The 23,155-nt window shown below is 38.0% G+C and overlaps 1 protein-coding gene and 1 pseudogene across 6 annotated transcripts in view; one reads left to right on the top strand and one right to left on the bottom strand.

Moving 5' to 3' along the window:
- The window catches only part of TTC8 (tetratricopeptide repeat domain 8), a 58,449-nt gene extending 57,882 nt beyond the window's left edge, over positions 1–567 (bottom strand). The window contains exon 1 of one of the 6 annotated variants that reach the window (XM_027066385.2): positions 389–567. In XM_027066385.2, coding sequence (XP_026922186.1) covers positions 389–502 — 114 coding nt within the window. In that variant the 5' untranslated portion in view covers positions 503–567. The remainder of the gene's footprint in view (positions 1–388) is intronic. The other 5 variants (XM_027066382.2, XM_015088363.3, XM_027066383.2 and 2 more) reach the window with 5 other exon arrangements.
- Positions 501–17,829, top strand: LOC106989917 (tripartite motif-containing protein 59-like; annotated as a pseudogene).
- The last annotated feature ends 5,326 nt before the right edge of the window (positions 17,830–23,155 follow it).

The following is a 23,155-nucleotide window of genomic DNA, read 5'->3' as shown; positions in this document are numbered from 1 at the left end:
TTTTAGAAATTAATAACGCACACGCAGAGAACTTAAGAGCCCATCCATATGAAAGTATAAACGAATCATCAAAGTTCTGCACCAAAGTGAAATTCGGGACTTTTAAGTGTTCCTTTAAGGGACGCGTAAAGGAAAGGGGCTGCTTAAGTTTGAGGAGGGGGCGGTTCTGGCACAGCACTCGGGGGTTCCGTGGGGACGCGGGGACGCCGCCGGCGGGGAGGTGCCGGTCACGGCTCTAGGGGATCTCGCGCCAGATGCCTGTGCTGACCACACGATCAACTTCGCCCCGGGCCTTTCACCCCGGAGCCCCGACGGGGCGGCCCCGGGACCCCCCAGGGCCCTCTGCCTCTCGCCGGGATCCACAGGGCTGACGGGGTCCGGCCGGTACCTGGTCATAAGGGGACTTCTCCAGCATCTGCGTGCACAGATCGGCGCAGAGCTGGAACTTCCTGCGCCTAAAATAGCTCCAGGCCAGGAGCAGCGGCTCCATCTCCGAGCCCATGGCGGCCGAGGGCGGCCCGCGAAGGACCGGGCCGGGGCCTGGGAGGGCGGGGTCGAGGAGCAAGAGGCGTCCAGCTCTGCCCGGCAACGCGCGGAGGCAGGGGCCTAGCCTGAGAGGTGCCCACATCGCGCCTGAGAACAGGAAAAAGAAAACCCACCACGAGTCGAACTCAGCTACGAGGCTTGTCAAACCTTGGCTGCAGAAAGTGTGTACTTTTAAAAGATACATATTTCATTAACCTCGAGAAGAAGGCACCATGGCTAAATTAAGAGGTAGTGACTTAGACACCTCCGACTGGGGTCCTCCACCCTCCCAAAGGAGGACCGGTTGCCTAGCAGCGAAACGCTCTGCTTCCTCTGCCAGTCTGAGAAAAATCCCAGGTGTTGACCCTACAACGGGTGTCCTACTCTTCCTTGCACGCTTTCCTGCCCCTATCATTTATCCTTCCAATTCTAGAAACACAGACATGAGACCAGTTTCTTCAATACCATACTGCCCACCAGAACCCAAGGATTCTAAAAGCCCTCAACAAATCTCAGTGTTCGAATAGAAAGGGGTATTGGATACTGCTTAGTCCTATCGAGGCATTTTACAGATGAAAAACTGAGATCGGCTCAGAGAAGAGAAATTATTCACCCAAAGTCGCATGAAGTTAGGGAGCGGGACTGTAATCTGGGCTACAGATTAGGCTGTTACAGATAGGCTGTTAATGCCGCTATTATACAATGCATAAGGATTCTGGATTACAAATTGGTGACTTTTTTACAAACAAAATAACATAACACAAAATTTTAAAAAGGAGCTTTTTGAAATGCCATCTCCAACCGATTGCTGTTTGTCAAATGCTTACTTGTGCGGAATGATTTCTTTAGGCACAATTCTGACTTCTCTCTAGAGATTTACACAGATATGAAAAAAGAAGTGTGACTGGGCTAAATCTAGGTAGACTTAGTTAGGAAGGGTATCTTTTTTCCTTGCCTCTTTCCTACCACAGTAGGAGAGGCAAGAGAGGAAAAATAACTTAATACTGAAGAACTTTCTGGTCAGGTCTAAATCTCCTTTTACAGATAAGAAACAACAACTCTTAGCAAAAATAAATCACTCACAGTTTTCTCAAACCACTAGGGTACCATAATGCAGACATTATATTTAATCCCAATATTTATATATTTCATAAATATCAAAATAAAACTACCTTTCTAACCTGACTAATGGGTTGGGAGTAGTTTTCTTCTTACTAAGCAGTATTTCTTGTATTTCTTGAATTTTTGCTTTTCAGAAGCAAATAGTAATCAGGGTTTTTTCTTTTTTAAAAAATGTTTATTTATTTTGAGAATGAGAGAGAGAGCATGAGTGAGGAAGGGACAGAGAGAGACAGGGAGAGAGAGAATTCCAAGCAAGCTTTGTACTGTCAGAGCAGAGCCCTATGCCGGGCTCAATCCCACTAACCATGAGATCATGACCAGAGCCAAAATCAAGAGTCAGGTGCTCAACCAACTGAGCCACCCAGGTGCCCCTATCCAGGTTTTGATTATTACAGTTATGTTTATTGTAATTAGTCCATTTTTGTTTCCCTCAAAGTGTTTCTAGAAATGTATTCTGTCCTAAGACAATAGCCTGTTGTTTCTGAGAGTCAGGTTGTAGGACTACACATGCTGGCAATTGCAATTGGGCTCAATATTTCTTTTTTTTTTAATTTTTTTTTCAACATTTATTTATTTTTGGGACAGAGAGAGACAGAGCATGAACAGGGGAGGGGCAGAGAGAGAGGGAGACACAGAATCAGAAACAGGCTCCAGGCTCCAAGCCATCAGCCCAGAGCCTGACGCGGGGCTCGAACTCACGGACCGCGAGATCGTGACCTGGCTGAAGTCGGACGCATAACCGACTCCGCCACCCAGGCGCCCCAAGAGCTCAATATTTCAAAAGACGTTTTGTTTTCTGATACAATGTTGCTATGTAAGTGAGTCTCAACTCCAGCTCCATATTAGATTTTTAAATAAAATTTTTATTTTAAAACAGATTTAGATTTATGAAAAAGTTGTAAAGAGAGTACAGAGAGTTCCCATATACTCCTCACCCACTTTCTCCTATTGTTAACATTTTATGTTAGTACAGTACATATGTCACAATGAAGGAACCAATATTGACACGTTGCTATTAACTCCATGGTATATAAGGATTTCAATAATTTTCCCCTGATATCCTTTTTCCATTCTAGGATCCCACTTTGGATACCTTATTACACTGAATTAGTAATGTAAGGGTTAAATTGTAGTGTTAGGGCTAACCTGTAGCCTTGAGAAATAACAGCTTTGTTTTAACCTGCTTATCCTATCAATCAAGGGAACAAAAGTTCAAGGAAAATCAACTGGATTAGTGTTTGATTGGATTGGGGCAAAGGCATGTCGGAACTGTTTCCACCCCCATCTGGAAACTATTTCTTTGTTCTGTTCCCAGGTGATGATAAGACGATGTGGTGGGCTATAAGAACTCTGTACACCAGCTGTTCGGGGCCGCACTCTGGTCGAGTGTCAGTCCTGATCGGTCTGCCTTGCCTCTCATTGCAACAAACTTTGTTGTGACTGTCACTGGTGCCCATAGCATTCTGTTTCAGGAGTCGTGTGGATGCAACAGTATGTCTCCTTTCTCTGGTCTGTGGCAGTTTCTCAGGCTTTCCTTGTTTATGATGGCCTTGACAGTTTTGAAGAGTACTAGTCAAGTATTTTGTAGAATATCTGGAAAACTTTTAAAAATACAGATACTCAAATTCCATCCTTCAAGATTCTGATTTAAATAGCTTGATGTAGAGCTAAAACATCAGTTTTTTTTTTTTTTTTCTAAGTTTCTTGGTTAATTCTACTAGGCAGCCAGGGTTGAACAACTATCATGTTGAGTTCCACATGGTCTTGCATATATTGAGATTATTGCCAACTTTCTAGACAAGAACAAGATTTTTATAAGTGGTAAAAATAAAGAGACATAAATATATAAGTATGGGACAAAAAAGAGGCATTAAAAATATTTTAGGACCATAATAATTCATATTAGCTTCTTTCAGAAGGCTGTTAATTTTTTTTTTTTTTTCCTTTTAGAAAAGTCAAATGGAGGGGCGCCTGGGTGGCTCAGTCAGTTAAAGTGTCCGACTACGACTCAGGTCATGATGTCTCAGTTTGCGAGTTTGAGCCCCACGTCAGACTCTGTGTAGACAGCTCAGAGCCTAGAGCCTGCTTTGGATTCTGTGTCTCCCCCTCTCTCTGCCCCTCCCTGCTTGCTCTCTCCCTCTCTCTCTCTCTCTCTCTCAAAAACAAATAAACATTAAAAAATTTAAAAAAAGAAAAGTCAAACGGCTGTGGAAAATTGTAGAATACTTAGCAAATTGCAGGATGTGAAGCACGTCTAAATGTAGCATAAACTGAGCCTTTAAAAGATTATAAATTGTGTAAATTTTTAATTGTGTAAATATGTTAATTGATTATGTGAATGTGTAGATAGACTTTATTACATTTTTTATAATTTCTAATCCATAATGCAGAAACCATTTTTTAATGTTTACTTATTTATTTTTGAGAGAGAAAGACAGAGAGAACGCGTGCACAAGTGGAGGAAGGGCAGAGAGAGAGAGGGAGACACAGAATCCGAAGTAGCTCTGGGCTCTGAGCTTTGAGCACAGAGCCCGACTCAGGGCTCAAACCCACAGACCTGTGAGATCATGACCTGAGCTGAAGTCAGACACTTAACTGACTAAAGCCATCCAGGCACTCCAGAAACCACTTTTTTAAATGGCATGCTAGTAACAGGAAGAATAGTAAATGTAATAGCTCCTAGTGAAAAGGGTAGATAGGACTTACTAGGGCCATTTTCAAACTGAGGAAAATGAAGCACAGAGAAACAACTTAATCCCTTTGAAAGAAAGGGTCAGTTTCACAATCAGAGCTAGATCTCAGTTCCTGGATCCTTATCTTTTGCTCTCCAGCAACTACATATCCCTTTAGGTTAATTCTGTTTAAAGTCAAATACTATAGATATGTAACTTTGACTGTCAAAAGTTAACTTTTCTTAAATGTTACATTGGTATTATTCAGGCCATTTAACGTTAACCCAAAAGAAAAGCAGTTAAACTGGGATCTTCTCTTAGTCAACAAGTATTTGTGTAGGCCCTATGCTTGGTGATAAGAACAGCAGAGAGGAACAAGAAAGGTCTCCAGTCACAAAGATACTTAGAATAAAGAGTAGTTAGGGGAAAGAGCACTGAATTTGAGGTCAGACTTACTGGCTGTGTTTTCTCAGGCAAATTAGGAATCAATATAGGATGGTAGTTAAGAAGTAGGCTCTGCTGCTACATTTCCTATATTTGAACCCCTGACTCTCCCATGCACTAAATGTGGGGATCGTGGGCAAGTGGCTTAATAGTCCCATGCCTCAGATATGTGCTTCATCCATAATGTAAATGTTCTTTAAGAATTTTTGTTTCTGCATTAAAGGACTAGAAAAACACACATGATGGATGAAACTCATAAGAAATGTTAACTATAGATAGTAAGTATGTCATAGACCTATAGGACATGCTAAACATAGAATAGACATTTATGTGTTAAACACATTAAGAGAATGAAAAAAAATGAGTGTTACTTGTAGATAGAAAGAGATGGAAAGCAAAATAAGCCTTAAATACTCATAAAGCATGGATCAGCTTTATCTACCTCAAATTGGCCACCCGTTGGTATCATCCATTCTAGCCCACTTGCCCTCTGCTTAAAATACATACCATTGCTCATAAGGTTATCACAGAGCTATAACTGTAGCTGTGTATATTTGCCTCTTCTTCTCTCCAATAGAGCAAACATCTGGCACCACAGATCTTCCATCTCTAAACTTTCTTGCCTGCCCTTGACTCTGGTCCTTGTAACAACACCATCTGTGATAAAGAAAGGTGATGTAAAGAGAGTCAGGACACAGGAACTTTGAGCAAACCACAGGCCATGCGGTCCTTTCACCTATTTGCACTAAATTTCTTAACCTATTCAATCCCATTCCCTTTGCTTCTCACTGTAGATTTTAAGTTGATTTAACAAACTAGCCATTTTGGTCTATGAGCCTTTCAATTTCAGGACTTCCAGGATAAGCCCACTAGTTAGTGTACTTAGAAGCCACCATAGCATTTCCCCACTACATATAAAATGGGAATGAGGATGATGACTACGAGAACAATGATGATGACGGAATGACTATTTTATGGGATGGTTGTAGAGATCAAGCCAATTTCATTTAGGCAAGGCATAATTACATTGTCTATTCAAAAAACACAGAAGCACATTGGGATGGAAACCAACAATGTATGCAACCAGGGATTGCCTCAATTTTCAGTCAGACACATTTATTACATCCTAGAGAAAGAGTATTTTGAGACAATACCAAAGAAACTGGAAGTCGTTCTTTTTTACCCATTCTTGAGAAAGTGGTTAATAAATATCTATTGATATTTTAGCAAAAAATTCTTTTGAATACATAGTATGAGATGTCAGGAATACAGAGTGAATAATGGAGGTGAACAAACAAGTGCAATAGAAGGAGGTGGGAGCCATGATAAACCCAGGAAGGGACAAGAGTACAAGTGAAGGCACGGGGCTGGGTGATTTTACATCTTCTCCATGGTTGGTAAAGAGCTTTGTGGTCAGCAGCTCAGGGAAAGCTTCACAACATGAAATCATGTGATCAGGAAAGAAGATGTGGAAGGAAAGAAGCAAAGGTGGGTTCAAGCCAGATCATCAAGAGTATGGAACATCACATAGTGGAATTTGCACATCCAATGAAAAACCACCAGGGAAATTTTACCAGAGAATAAGAACAACTTGGCTGATTTAGAGTGAAGGTAGGAAGATCACTTAGGATACTCCTGTCATAGTTAAGGTACGACATGCTGGAAGTAATGGGCATGGACGCAAGAGGCAAACAAATGTCGAAGAAATAAAATCAGACACTGATTGGATATGTGGAGGGCATTTGGCTAAGGAAAGAGAGAAAACTAGTCTAGTTCTCAGGTTTCCAAGTCGTGAGTGTACGGGTAGGGGGGCCAGTCACCAAGATCAGAATGAAGGAGAAGGAATGGAGTGAGAAAAAATGAGAGTAGTTCAGTCTGGGGCATAATGATTTCATTGCCTCTGGAACAGCAGGATGGAGATTTTCTGTTGGTTACTGGAAACAGATGCACAGAAGAGGCCATGAAAACAGTTCAGTGATGGAGATAAAATCTGAGACTCACATAATTATATATCTGTTCACCAAAAGCAATGGAGAGAATGAGATTACCCCCATGGAGAGTTTGTGGAATGAGAAAAGAAAAGAACCAAAGCAGAACCATGCAGATTTACTAACATTAAGAGACAGGTAATGAAAAGAGGAGAGATAAAACATACCAAGAAGGAATGCTCAGACATGTAAGAAACCAGATCTAAGAAGACCAGATGAGTGTGGGATCGTGAAGCCAAACTATAGAGAGAATTTCAAAAAAGAAGCAGTTCAACCATGTTAAATTCTGAAAAGATACAATGAAAACTAAAATAAAAAATAAAAATAAAAAAAATTAAAATACCAGGTTTGGCCATAAGTCACCCATCTACAATATTTGTCTCCATTTGACTACAGTGGAGTCAAGAGAGAACAGGCAAAGAAATCTGCGTGTTATTAGTTGAGGTGAGAATCAGACCTAAGAAATAGACACACGAAAAGAAGTTATTCTTTCAAGGAACAGTCACTCAAGTAAATGATTTAAAAATATTTGCAAAGCCACATGCATGTGTTTGAATTAACAGAAGTTTTATACTTTGTGATGGTTCACCATATAATAGATGCTGTGTTTAATTTTTTAAAGCTATAGGGCTCTGGGGTGCCTGGGGGCTCAGTCGGTTAAGTGTCCAACTTCAGCTCAGGTCACGATCTCATGGTTTGTGAGTTAGAGCCACACATCAGGCTTCCTGCTTTCAGCCAGAGCCCGCTTCAGATCCTCTGTCCCCCTTCTCTCTCTCTGACCCTCCCCTGCTCTCTCACTCTCTCTCTCAAAAATAAACTTAAAAAAAAAAAAAAGCTATAGGGTTCTACTACTGACAATCGCATAAACCACTGATTCTGGGGTAGAAACTTTTCTCTAAAATGGATGTGATCTGAGGTAACATGTTTTTAGTCTTTTTGCTCAGGAAGAAGTGGTACTTTTATACTCCAGGACTCTACTGAAAAAGTGAACTCATTATTAGTACTAGTATGGGACTTATTCTACTATTTAAGCTTTTTTTTTTTAAAGCCATTGAATGAATAATTCCCAGCAATATACAAGCAAATGCCATTCAATATTAAAGTAGGAGTCACTAACAGATTTATCTATTTACCAGTATAACAATGGCTACCATTTATTGAGCTCTTATTCTGGGTGGATTGGGCACAATATTAGGTTCTACACATGCTCTTAAGTCTCCTCACTAACTCTGCAAGCTTGGTACTATTATTGTCCCCATTCTACAGAAGAAGAACTAAGACTTGAACTTAGTTGTTTGCTCAGTTATCCAGTGAGTCTGTGCACAACGAGGATTTGAATTTATGTGGAGTCAAGATCCTACACCCTTCACCAGATGAGCAACTTGTATTTTTTCAAAAGTACAAGATGCTCTAGTCACACTGAATTTCTCCCTATTCCCTCTACACTTGATGTACTGGAAGCATTCTGTGCCTTTGCACATAGCTGCAGTGTCTTATCTCCATCCCCCATGCCTTTTGTCTGGTTGGCATAGATCCAAGCCAGCTTTCAACCCTATTTTGAACTCTACTGATTCTCCAAAGACCTATCTGCAAGATGCTCTCAGTACCCCTCTTATAAAACTTCTTATGCTACACTATAATATCTGTCTCCTTGTAGACTTTAATGTTATTCATCCCCTTCCCAGAAGCCTAGCATACGGTGCACACATGGCATAGACATTTCATAGATTCTTGGTGAATGAATGGCCGAATGAAGTTCAATAACCACTATACCAAATTCAAAATTGATGGTTATATTTTGAAATAAATAATTTAATCTTTGAATATGCATTGTGGCATCTACCTAAAGGCTTAGGGAACCAATTTAACCATGCCAAAACTTAGTGTCAAATAACTTGTTTTCATTAAAATACCAAAGCCTTTGGAGATCAGTCTATATTAATAGAGTCTACCTAAAGCAATTTGAAATTTCTTTTCAAAAAGAATTAAAGAGGGATAATCCTTAAAGGGAATAAAAGTCTGATTTTGTAAAGACTGATTTTTGGTTTTTATTTTCTAAAATGATCCATTTAAAGATCTTATACATTTTTAAAGATAGCTTAAATATTATACAAGTTATCAGAAAGTTCACTTGCTTTAAGCTAGTGGATATTTTTTCTAATACTTTTCTGTAATTCCAATATTACTAGGTAAATGTTTCTTAAGATCTCAAATAAGCCTTTTTTTTTTTAGATAATTTCTTGGACACTTCACGTATCTTCTTGATACAATCAATCCTCTTGATAATTAGTTATTCACCAAGCATTTATTGAATGCCTACCGGTGCCAGGCACTTTCTAAGCTATGGGTACAGTGATTATTAGAGCAAAGACTCTCTCCTCTCATGGATGGGGAGAAGAGATTACGACTATTGGTAAACTAGTAATATACCTACCTTAAACCACAACCAACGTCATACTCAACAATATACCCTTAGAAGCATTCCCAGTAAAATCTGGAATAAGCGATGCTAGCACTACTGCTATTTAATACTGTTCAGAAAATTATAGCAATGCAATAAACAGAGTAAGAAGTTTGGCTATCAGAAAGGAAGAGCCAAGATATTATTGTTTGTCAGTTGTAGATAATTGTCTTTCTAGGAAACTTTGTTATTTGGAAAGTTATTATTTTTTTAATGTTTATTTCATATCCCATAACTTCTTGGACCTTCTGATTCAATGATTTGAAATGTTACCTTCATTATATGCTAAATTCAAGTATAGAATGAATATTGTTTCTGGGTTGTGTGTTCAGGGTCATTGACATGAAGGTCAATATTTTTGAAAGTATAACACTGTTTTAATTTCTGTAGCTCTATTTACAAATCTTTACATTTTTTTGAAGTCCTCGAGTTTATGTGAGCCTTTATTCATAGATAAACTATTTTCAGTTATGAAGTTAGTCACAATCCAATATTACTGGCATTTTAAGTACGTGAATAACGAGTTTTCCTAATCTACTGGGAAATATTCTCTTAATACTCTGCTCCTACTATAGTAAACTCCAAATCAAAAAAGCTCTATAAAACTAGTGACTTCCTTGAAAATAAAGAAAATGCTTCTCAATTTCTGCACATGAGCTACACTACATTAACCCCAAATTACTGACCATCTACCAAAATCTATTTTCTTCTTGTGGCTCTTGAATGAAGCTATTACCTGTTATTTTGACAAAGGTCTTAAGAAAGTGAAAATACAATTATTAAATATTCCCTTTTATTCTAAATTTGCTTGTTTCAGTCTGAATTTCACACGCAATTACACATCTGCTCAGGTGAGCCATCTAGGTGTTCTTAGAAATATTTATCAAGTCCCTTTGATTCATATCCCATACGACAGCCTAAACAATTTTAAACCAAGCACATAAAGAGAGGCTGATTACATTCAATTGCTTTTTCCATCAAGCTTCTTGTACTCTGAAAATCAGATTCTAAAGTCTGAGAATGAATTAATTTTCAACAATTGAAGTAGGCTTAGAACTCCGTTGGTATAAATTCTATTTATGTGACAGACAACCACTTCTGCCTCCATCTTGTCCTCATGCAGTTGAACATGATATGAAAGAGCACCTTATTTCCAGTCATTGGTAAGGGGTCATACAGATTCTTTAAAAATCACTTAAAAAGGAAAATAAACCCAGGAGCTCCTGGATGGCTCAGTTGATTAAGCTTCCAACTGAAGCTCAGGTCGTGATCTTGTGGTTCGTGAGTTGGAGCCCCACATCGGGCTCCCTGCTGTCAGCATAGAGCCTACTTCCGTTCCACTGTCCCCCACTCTCTCTCTGCCCCGTCCCTGCTTGTTCTCTCTCTCTCTCTCTCTGAAAACAAATAAACTTAAAAAAAAAAGAAAAGAAAAAGAGACGTAGATTCTTTTCACTAAAAAAAAAAAATGACAAAGATCAAAGCAAAATCTACCTATCCTATGACATTTATACATAGAGAATCCTAGTACAAATACTTAAATATAAAATATAAACACAGTAAATTGGTGCAGCCACTATGGAAAACAGTATGGAGTTTCCTCAAAAAATTAAAAATAGAAATACCATGTAATCCAGTAATTCCACTACTGGATATTTACCTAAAGAAAATAAAAACACTGATATGAAAAGATATGTACACCCCTATGTTTACTGCAGCATTATTTATAATAGCCAAAATATGGAAGCACCCTAAGTGTCCATCTATAGATGAATGGATAAAGAAAATGTGGTGAATATATTTAGATATATATAATGGAATATCACTCAGCCGTAAAAAAAAAGAATATCTTGCCATTTACAATAGGATAGACTTAGAAGGTATTATACCAAATGAAATAACTCAGAGAAAGACAAATACCTTATGATTTCACTTATGTGTGGAATCTAAAAAAACAAAACGAGCAAATAAATAAACAAAAGCTCTAAACAAATAGACTCTAAATACAGAGAACAAACTGATGGCTGCCAGAGGGGAGGGAGTAGGGGAATGTGTAAAATTGGTGAAGGGGAGTGGGAGATACAGGCTTCTAGTTAATGAATGAATAAGTCAGAAGGATGAAAAGTACAGCATAGGAAATAAAGTCAACGATATTGTAACAGTGTTGTATGGGGACAGATGGTAACTAATCTTGTAAGCATATAGCATAACATAAAGAGATGTCAAATCACTATGTGGTACAGTTGAAACCAGTGCGACATTGTCTGTCAACTATACTTCAATAAACTTCACATCTTAAAAATACAAAATAGAAGAACAGATTAAAAAAAATTTTTTTTAACGTTTATTTATTTTTGAGAGCCAGAGGGACAGAGTGCAAGCTGGGGAGGGGCAGAGAGAGAGGGGGACACAGAATCCAAAGCAGGCTCCAGGCTTTGAGCTGTCAGCATGGAGCCCGATGTGGGACTTGAACCCACAAACTGTGAGATCATGACCCAAGCCAAAGCCAGACACTTAACCGACTGAGCCACCCAGGCACCCCAAAAGAACAGATTTTTTTTAAATGCAGTATACACTGTATTATTACATCTCTGCTTTCTACTCTGACCAGCCCCAAGGACATTATATACATATATGAAAGGAGGGCAAAGAGTGAGAAAGTGTCTTTGATGTGGCTAGAACGCTGCTCATTTTTTAAAAATTAAGTTCTAGAATGTTCTACCACCACCATCCAAACTCCCCAGCAAGACCTAAAAGTCCTACAGCTCCTGGCTATTTCTCTGACCATATCTCATCCCCTTATCGACTCGCTTACTCCACTCATGTGACACTGGCCCCCTTGCTGGTCTTTGACTGGGCTTAGCGGGGCAATGTTGCACTTAGTGTTTGTAGACAGCCACATTCTTCCCCCAGATAACCTCTCAGTCACTTAATGAAGGGGTCCTTCACTCTGTCAATTCATGAAGGTCCCCACCGACGTGTCACTTCATTAAAGAGGTCCTCCCTACAAACCAGCCCCATCTCATTTCCCTGCCACTTTTTTCTCCATAGTACCTGACACCCCTTGGCATATTTCATAAGTATGCACATATACATTATCATCTATGTCTCTGCCCTCTCTTCTGCAGAATGCAAGCACCAAGAGTTGATACTTTGCTCTATTCTCAGTGCCTAAGGTAATGCTTGGCATATAATATGTCCTCAAAAAATATTTGCTGAATAAATTGCTTTCTCTCCAATAATATTAGGCTAAATAATACAAGTTGTGGGTCACTATTTAGGTTTAAAGATCCAATTATTAATTAGCACGTTGATAAATATTAGCACTTGACAGTATGAATTATTTAATTGAACATAATGTCTATGCCTTCTCATAAAACCACATAGAAAATTGTCAAATCAAGAACCTCTGCAACTCTATCTCATTCTATTCATAATCTCTGGCCTTAGCCCTCTCTTTGCTGTTAGGGTCAATAGCAGAGTAGTCCCCTCACGGTATTCATTACTAGACAAATTTAGCAGAGAAATGAAGAGTCATCTACCCAGCAGACTGCCTACCCTCACTTACATCCTGAGTGCCCATCCCTGAACCCCCACTGGCCCTTTTTTTACAAACAATTTTTTTAATGGTTATTTATTTTTGAGAGTGTGAACAGGGGAGTGGGAAAGAGAGAGGAAGACACAGAATCTGGAGCAGGTTCCAGCCCCTGAGCTGTCAGCCCAGAGCCTTGATGCAGAGCTGGAACTCACCAACTGCAAGATCATGACCTGAGCCGAAGTCAGATACTTAATCAACAGAGCCACCCAGGAGGCCCTATAGGAAGTTTGAACCCCTACTGACCCTTGAGAAGAAGAGAATGGCTAGAGGTGCATGGAGGGACATATTTTGTCTTCTTGTGAAAGTATCATATTTATGCTTACTGGCATTCCCCTTCCTTCCCTCAATATCCTAAAAAATTATCCACTTCACTCCGGAAGTTCTAAAGTTCTAAGCATTTGTAGGGTGGTGAATTACATTACACGACTCCTTTTCCTTCGGGATATTATGGCAGATTATATTATTATCCCCACTTATTCACTCCTCCCTTGCAAGAAGATTTAACATCCTCACCCATTGTTGCCATGTGATTCAACACTGAGTTGGCCCCCATTGACATTGGACCTGGTCATGTGACTTGCTGTGACCAATGGGTCATGGGCATAAAAAGTATACTACATGCTCTAAAACTTTCAGAGCCTTTCCGTGGTTGGCTTTGCTCTTTTCCCTCTGCTCCTTCAGCCTGAGACCTAGAATGAGAAGAGATGTAAAGCAAAGTATAGCCAGGCCACGTCACTGTAGCTGACCCACAACTACCCTGACCCACAATGTGAACAGGAAAGAAATGTTGGTTATTGTAAACTACTGAGATGCTTGGATCATTTGTTATTGCAGCAAAGCTAATATCTTCATACTCTTCTTTTTTCTCCCATGATTAGAATTCAAATATCCATTTTTACAAAATTAACAAGATGTGAAGAAGTTCCACATGAAGAACACTACTAATTTTACTGAAGGGCATATGAAAAGAAAAATAAACAAATAAAAAAATACCATGTTCCTACATAGGTAGATTACACAGTGAAAAGTTTCAGTTCTCTTCAAATTAACCTATAAATTCGGGGTGTTTTCAACAACTAGAATGGTTGAATCTGACATTCATCAGGAAGAACAGTCCCCCCCAAAAAATTTTTGAGAAATAATAATAATGACCGTCTTGCCCTACAAGATATTAAAAAATGTACACGGATGCTATAGTAATCAAAATAAGATGGTACTAGAACAGGTTCACAAGTAGATGGATGGAATAGAATAGAAAAGCCAGAAATGGCTACATATATGTGATGATTTAACAGATGATAAACATGGTAGTTCCTCCCAACACTACCCAACCTGTTCTTTCTGAAATCATTCCAATCTCAGAAAATGGTACATCCATCTTTCCAGTTGCCTAGACCAAAAGCCTTACATATATGCTTATCTTCTCTTTCTTAAACACACACATCCAAATTCATTAGCCAAGCCTGTTAGTTCTACCTCAAAAATAGATCTAGAATCTACCTCTACTAAACCGCTTTGCCCCAACTATCCTTATCTCTTGTATCAATTACTGCTTTAGGCTCTTGGGACCTTTGACACTACTCAACACAGCAGCCAAAGTGACTCTTTCAAAATATCCTAAATTAGATCATGTCACTTCTTTCCTTAAACCCCCTCCAGTGTTGGCCATCTCACCTGGATTTGAAAGCCAAAGTTCTTAATGCTAACTCATAAGTCCCTAAACGATCTGCCCCCTCTTCCACCCCATTACACTTATCTAATCGATAAGACTGATCGATTAGACTGATCTTATCGAATGCCGCCTTACATTAGCTTATTATACCGGAGTCACTCGAGCTTCTATGCTAATCCTTAAGTGGATCAAACATGGTGCCATAACAGGTTATTTGCACTTACTCTTTTCTCTACCAAGAATGCTCTTTTCCTAGATATCCACGTGAATTGCTTCATCCCCTCCTTCATGTTCTACATCTAATGCTATCTTATTAGAGTGATCATCCCTGACCACCAAAATTAGTCACATAACTTTCCCAGTGCAAAATGAAAATGCAAGGTTTTTCATGTTCGGAATTTCAAGACAACAGAGCATTATAATATTGAACTTTTGGAAAGGTTCAAAGCTAACATGTATTTTTCTATCACTTATCAACTTGTACATTAAGCCACTAATTTTATTAGGAAGGAAGACAATTTTTTTTTAATTTTTATTTACATAAAATATAAACACAACATAAATCTAGTTTTGCTTCTGTTACATACAGTAAGACACTCTCTATGATCATGTGTCAATCTCTTATAATTTGTCTACACAGTATTTCACAGGATATGAAGGAATGATCATAAGAAAAATTAATGGTGCTCAAAAAGTATATCAGATGATGTCAATGATTTAACAGTACACTTACTAAGCTTTTCTTAAAGGTATATTATGTTCAAAGGCTATAAACCCCTCAATTTATGGTTATTGAGTTGAGAACCATCCTGTTTTCTTCCAAGTACAGAATGTTTTATTTCTGTCACTTTTTCTGAAATCAGTACTTAACCCATCTCATTTTTTGTTTGTTTGTTATTATTTTTCCAGAAGGCCCATCTCATGATAATGTGTAACTAACTTGGACTCGCGTTGTATGGCACAGGTTTTCATGTAGATGTATTACCAGTGCGTGTGTGACATTGTTTGAAACAACCTTTACTCTTCACGTCTGAGAACAACCACCACAACAACATAATAATAAGCATTTTCTAAAACCTTTTTGAGATGCTGGACTTCTTTTTGATCTTCCAGTTCAAGTTCACTTATTGTCTAACAAACAAATCAATCAATGCCATTGAATTATTTCAATTAAATCCCTTTTTTTTTTCATTTAATTCCTGTTTTGAGAAGGATTATTAATTAGCCAAATGATTCCTTTTCTGGGGAGTGTTCCACAACTCTTTGGTGAAATGAGCATATTACATATGTGCCTTCTTAATTGACTACTTAACTACTTAACTTACTTAACTACTTAACTACTTCTGCAGCAAAGTTAGAATGTTAACACTGCTTTTCTTACATATAAAGTTTATCATCTAATTTCAAAATGTTAAGAGCTTTCCCCATTCTGTCTAGTCTAGTCATCCACTCCAGTCTCTGCTTATGTTTCTACTTTTCAGCTAAAGTTCTAAGTTACTGTTCAAATTTGTTTTGAAGTTTTAATTTTAAATTTTTTCCCCAGTCCTGATCAAAAGAAAGGAAGAAATAACTCAGATAACTCACTGAATAATGACTTAAATGGGCCTATTTCTCTTGTGGTCTTCCAAGAGTCCTGTCACTATGTCAACCCCATTCGAATGTGGATCAACATAAATTATAAGGTATTCATAAAGTTCCCTCTCCATAATTAGATTTTTACTCACAGGACTGGGTATTATCTGATATTTAAAAATTAATAGGAAAGAATAAAAAAAATCAACAACAAAGTTAATCTTCAGGAAAGGATGTGTTCTAAGATGTGCCAATGTTCAGTAGAACTGTTTCAATCCTGTGGAGGAACTCTGTCTCTTCCTCCCCGTGAATACTAATAAAAGAATCTGAACAAGTTGGAGAAGATAAAGTATATTCAGTCGCTAAGCCAGAAGATCAACAAAGTAGGAAAGGCACAATTTTGAGGATGAGTTAACATGTCCCATTTGTTAACAGTATTTTTGAAGACCCTCGTGTACTCATGCTCTCATACATTTTGTAGAAATTGCTTGGAAAACATTCTTCAGGCATCTGGGAGCTTTTTTATATGGAGACCTTTATGAATTCCACTCAAGTGCCCCAATTGCAGAAGTATTATTGAAATTCCTCTAACTGGTATTGAATCTTTACGTGTTAATTTTGCATTAAGGGCTATTATGGAAAAGTACCAGCAAGAAGTCCATCCAGATATCGTTACCTGTCCCAAACTTTACAGACAATATTAAATGTTTACCATCTCCTAGATAAAAAATTAGTTCGTGGTCATTGCCTTACCAGAGGTTAACGTCATGGTCATCCCATAGATGATCTTCAAGGTGCCTATCTGAAAGAAAAGGATACACCCCAAAAACTGCTTGAACAGTTAACTGACACACACTGGACAGATCTTACTCATCTTATTCAAAAACTGGAAGAACAGAAATCTCATTCAGAGAAGATGGTCCAAAGTGATAAGGAAGTTGTTCTCCAGTATTTTAAGGAGTTAGTGATACATTAGAACAGAAAAAAAATTTTTTTCTTCCTGCTCTGGGTAAAGTTAGCAATCTGATTAATCAAGAATACACTCCACAAATTGAAAGAATGAAAGAAATATGAGAGCAGCAGCTTGAATTGATGACACTGACAACATCTTTACAGGAAGAGTCTCCACTGAAATTTCTTGAAAAAGTTGATATCTGCCAACACGTACAGATTTTGAAACAAAGACCACTTCCTGATGTTCACCCTGTTGAAATTTATCCTCGATGAGCCAAATATTGAAAGAAGATTGGAGCAGAACAGAAATTGGACAAATTAAGAAACTTCTCATTCCTGAAATGAAAATTTCTTCAAAGAGGGTGCCATGTTCCTGGCCTGATAAAGATGAAAAATAAGTCGAAGTTTTTAAGATTTTAAACATTGTGTAGTCACATTAATTTTAGTGATACTGATGTTGATCCTCTTTTTTAACCAACACATAATAACCTGAAGTCTATCTTTTTACCAAAGTTTATCTAACAATTTCCATGATTTAAAGACTATGCTATGTCACACTTTATATTTGCTGAAGGAATTCATGTGGAAAGTAGTTTCTCGTTGAAAATTCAAACCTGAATTGTTTAAATAGGCTTATTCTGTACAGCAGAGACTAACAACCATTGCTAAAGGGAGAAATAGGGTAGCATGGATAAATAGCAAACTAAACTATCAGAGTTGCAACAAATACAAATACACAGAAATGTTAAACCATCCATACTTCGCTTAGATGAAAATGTGGCAGAGCTAGAAATGATACAGAATGGGTATAAACTAGAATAATTATCTAGCAACTACTTAATTTAATACATTATCCCATTTTATTTGATTGAGGCTGACTTTATCCCTGTGACCTTGAAACACTTCTGTACTGATACTGTCTTTCAGCATTATGCCGCAGTGGTTGGTTACTGTTGCAGTTCTTTATGTATACATAGCTTTTAGGTTAAAAGATGGCAAAATTGTTAAAGTGTATATATACCTTTATTTTGATGTGGCCCCAAGCCTCTAAATGGGCAAAACAAGGAGGGTGAGTAGAGGTTTTAATTCAAACAGCAGTCTAAAAGTAATAAGGGATTGCATACATTAGGGATATTTCTGATCAAACATACATGATACATTAATGTATTTTAGATAAACATTGCATTAAATCTATCAACATTCATTCCTAACAAGTTATTGATTTTGGAAATGTGTTAGGGAACAATGACCTTTTCAAACAATGATCTTACTTCATGGTTTGTGTAAATTTGACTTTTGGTTAGTGCTTTATTTAGTCTTGCCAGTCAAATCCATTTTTGGATAAAAACTCTGAAAACACGTTACTGGCATAATATATCGTTGATATATTCCATCCTCGTTTGATTTAGGTGGCACCATGTCAACTATATTTGTCTTAAAAATGGTCTTAAGTTCTCTGCCATTTGCTTATGTGAATATCAAAGTACCAATGATTTAATCTTTTCTTCAATTTTGCTTAAATGGGAGTCTGTGTAGTTATTAAGTCAAATCCCTTTGATTAGTTCCCTTATTGTTAACAGGGACTGGAATTGTGCTTGTGGTAGAACTGTTGGCTCTTCTGTCCGTGGAACCAGAAGTATAAGGCTATTTGCTTTCCAGAAATTCCAAATTGGCGGCTGCTCTTAGATCCATTCCCTAGGAGCCCTACCTAGCTCAAAGACTTTCAGGCCCTATTAGGGAATGCTCCTGGTCCTAGATTACATATAAAATATAATGAATTAATACGGCTATAGTTCTAAAATACTCCTAATTTTTAATTAAAAAAATTTTTTTAGTGTTTATTTTTTGGAGAGAGACAGAGCATGAGCAGGCTCCAGGCTCTGAGCTGTCAGCATAGAGCTTGGCATGGGGCTTGAACTCTCTAGCTATGAGATCATGACCTGAGCTGAAGTCAGATGCTCAACTGACTGAACCACCCAGGTGCCCCTACTGAGAATAAATCTTAACACAAAGATGGCTGGCTGTATTAAATCAAATTTATGATCAGAATCAGAATTATCCAGCACAATTAACAGTCGTGTGGGCAAAGAATATTTGGAGGGTATTAATGGAGGTGGAGGGGAGAGACATATTGAGGTATTGAAATAAACACAGCATAATAACTTTAGGCTGAAGTTGCATTAAATTTTAGTCACAACATAAAAATGCCATGTACTTTTTGAGCACGTGCATTAGTAAGCACTGAAATTTGTTAGCTGTTGTGGGTCAAGCACTTACTGAAGTAGGTATTAACTTCTACTTTTTACAGATAAAGAAACATACTCTAAAGTAATTTGCCCAAGGTCAAAAAGCCAGCATATGGGAGAACCCGTGTTTTATTTTGAGTTCTTGCTCTCATGCTATCAAAACTTTAAGCCAATAGTTTTATTTTTATTAAATTAAAGCTTCTAATTTATGTCTAAGAATCATTTATAACTAAAAATTGAAGCATATACCTATGACCATTTTAGGTTTGACATAAACATTTTGTAACTTGCCCATTCTAAGTAGACAAAAACTATTTATAAATTTTATATAGTATGCATGAACATAGTCCAGAATACAAATAACTGATTCTTATACATGCTCCTTCTGTTTGGTAATTCTCACCAGGAGTATGAAATTGTAAAATTTAAAGCATATAATCTTGATACATTCCTAAGTTTTATACACAACAAAATATTTTAATAAACTTATTTTGCTACAAAAAAAAGATGTGCTAATGTTCAAAATGCTTCATTGTGAACTTTAAAAAAAAAAGCAATTTCAGTATATAATAAACTAGTTGACTGTCCTTTGAACAAAGCCAATTATTCTAAAGAAAGATTTTTATCGTAAGCATTCATGGAAAATTCTCTATAGACTTTAATGAACATCGTGAACAAACTAAAGATACTGTCATATGCATTTTTGTCAGAGATCAAAATAACATATTCTAAATCAGTAGTTTATAACCTTTTTATTACCCCTCAAACACCTCTCATGAACAGCATGCCTTGAAAAATTATGTGAACCAAACTGCAAATATTAATTATCAACTTATTTTTCAACCCTTCTGAATCAAAGCTTTATATTATAATTTTCTGATTAGTTCCCCACAAGACAGTAATTAATTGCAACTTTATAGTGGAGAAACCTGGTAGGCACCAACTTAACCAAGTGACCAAAGCTGATATAACCAATAACAGAACAAATAGAAATCATCTGCCTCTGGATATGATGTAGTAAGATGAACACACACTGCTTTTATTACTGCTAAAAATGTATAATGTGATCTAGTAATGAGGAAACATCAGACAAACCCAACTGAGGAACATTCAACAAAATAATCTGCATTCTTCAAAATGTCAAAATGTTGGAAGATAAAAAAGACCCAGAAACTTTTCCAGATTAAAAGAGACATGGAAATAAAAATGCAACATGTGAATAGGATCCTGGATCCTATTGAAAATTTTTAAATTTTTCCTATAAAGGACATTAACTGGACAATGGGCAAAATTCGAATAACGTTTATAGATTAAATAACAGTAATGTATCAATGTTAATTTGCTCCTGCGCCACCCTCTGTTTTTAGTAATCTCTGCAGGATTATAACAGAATAGGGTATTTCTCTATGTTCTTGCCCTTGCCTCAGCCGACCACTGATGCTTGTCACTCATAAACTTGTGGTGGGAAATAGGGGAGATGTTCCTGGTCCTTTTTGTCCAGCCTCTTGGGCTTCGTCAGGCCTGTGAGTCTAGCCTGGCAGTTAGACTTTTTTAGTACTCCTGCCCTCTCCCCAGGACAGTCAAATGCTACCTTGTATCTGTGATCTTATTTGGGGGAGTTTTCTGTTCCCAGCCCAGTAGTATCAGACCTCTGCTTTGTGTTGGTATTTATACCATATTCCTGGACCCAAGTGGATTTCCTGCACCTCCCTGAGAGCTGATAGATTTTGTAACTACCCCTCCCCTATCAGCAGTGGATCTTTATCTGAGGCCCATGGTCCAGGTTAGTGGGCAGAGTTGTCTAACAGCAGCCAACCATCTATCAGGCCTGTGTGGCTGTACCACAAAGGGGGCCACTGTCCATTTTCGTGCTCTCCCCCTGCTCTGATTTCTTCCTCATGAAAGCCCTCAAGGAGTTTATAGCTGCTAGGGGAGTCCAACATTAATGAATTGTGCAAGTAGGTATAAAATTACAATTTTGATAAGTCTTTAAAAAACTTTTTTAACATTTATTTTTGAGAGAGAGACACACACACAGAGTGGGCACACGGGAGGCGCAGAGAGAGAGGGAGACACAGAATCCAAAGCAGGCTCCAGGCTCTGAGCTGTCAGCACAGAGCCAGACGCGGGGCCTGAACTCATGAGCAGTGAGATCATGACCTGAGCTGAAGTCAGATGCTTAACCGACTGAGCCACCCAGGTGCCCATGACTTTGATAAGTATTATCAAAGTATTATAACTGGTGTTATAAGAGTGTATAAGAAGAGGAGTGGTGTCTTCAGGCTATTCAGGAACTGACTCAGGAATGACTACAGAGTACCAGTCAACCAGATGAAGGGCCTAGAGGAAGATCAGCATATAGAAAAGCCCTGTGGCAAGGTAACATGACTTGTTCTAGGAAACAAAAGAAAACACGAAGTCTAGGGTGGCAGGAGGGCCAAGAGAGTGGGAGAGGGTGTGAAATGAAGGTGGAGAAATAGGAACCAGGCCCTACTGGGCTTCCTGGCCTAGTTAAGGATTTGGTCTGTCTTTTAAAACAGTAGGAAGCCTCTGGAGAATTTCAAGTTCGTGTTGGTGGTGGTAGGGGGAGTAATTTTAATGAGATTTGCAAAAACTAATATTTAAGCAACATATAGTTCAGATCCTACAATGTTTGTATTCTGCACATTAAAGCCTTTGAGTTCTTGAAGATAAACCAGAATGTACTAGAAGGAACCACAAATAAAAGAGTAAATAAGATTTGAACTACTCAGTGATAGGCCAGTATTTTGTGTTTGGTTATAGAACAGGCACTGGAAAGTGACCTCTCTACACTGTATTAGATGGAGGTAAGTTGTAATTCGAAAGAAATTTTACATTAGCTTATTTAGTCACATTTAATTACGTGGCCTTATATCGTGAAATAAATTACCAGCAAATCTATATTCAGAAACATTTAGTATAGTTTTAAAGTAAGGTATAGTTTTAAAGGGCTACATAATATGTAAATCAAATATTTATTGAATCGCATAGGGTGCATAGAACAAAATAATGTAAAATGTAAAGATACTGTTAGAGATAGTGTTTTATTTGCTGATTCAAGTACTTTCCTGCTATAGGAAACTCTGTGGCTTTGAAATATATGTGGTATTTTACTCTTGTCTTTTATACATCCTGGATTTATCTCCTTTTAGCTCCAATTATCATATCTCTTCTTTTTGGAACTGTAGTATCTACAACCAGACTGTGGCTGCCTCACCAGGAAATGTCCTCCTATATCAAAATCAGCTTCAGGCTAATCTTTTCATAAATACTTGGCAGCTAAGTTTATTTTTTTGCACAACCTATAGTAAATCTACTTTTGTTTCTTATCTTTCTTACATCTCTTTTTAAAAATAGAGTAGGTGGGGCGCCCTGGGTGGCTCAGTCAGTTGAGCATCGGACTTTGGCTCAGGTCATGATCCCATGGTCCATGAGTTCGAGCCCCACATCCGGCTTTGTGCTGACAGCTCGGAGCCTGGAGCCTGCTTCGGATTCTGTGTCTCCCTCTCTCTGACCCTCCTCTGTTCATGCTCTGTCTCTCTCTGTCTCAAAAATAAATAAGCATTTAAAAATAAAAATAAAAAAATAGAGTAGGTGTTAATGATCAGTAGAATTCAATAAAGTCTCTTTTGATAAGAGCGTGATTACTCTATGATTATTTTGTAATTTTTAGGTATGGTATTTGATCTATTAAAATGTATATAGGGGCACCTGGGTGGCTCAGTCAGTTAAGCATCTGACTTCGGCTCAGGTCATGGTCTCATGGTTTGTGGGTTTGAGCCCTGCATCGGGTTTTGTGCTGACAGCTCAGAGCCTGGAGCCTGCTTCAGATTCTGTGTCTCCCTCTCTCACTATCCCTCTCCTGCTCACGTTGTCTCTCTCT

The sequence above is a fragment of the Acinonyx jubatus genome, chromosome B3 (assembly GCF_027475565.1).
Source record: "Acinonyx jubatus isolate Ajub_Pintada_27869175 chromosome B3, VMU_Ajub_asm_v1.0, whole genome shotgun sequence".
NCBI classification, from domain to species: Eukaryota; Metazoa; Chordata; class Mammalia; order Carnivora; family Felidae; genus Acinonyx; species Acinonyx jubatus.
This window is presented reverse-complemented; position numbering and strand designations above follow the sequence as displayed.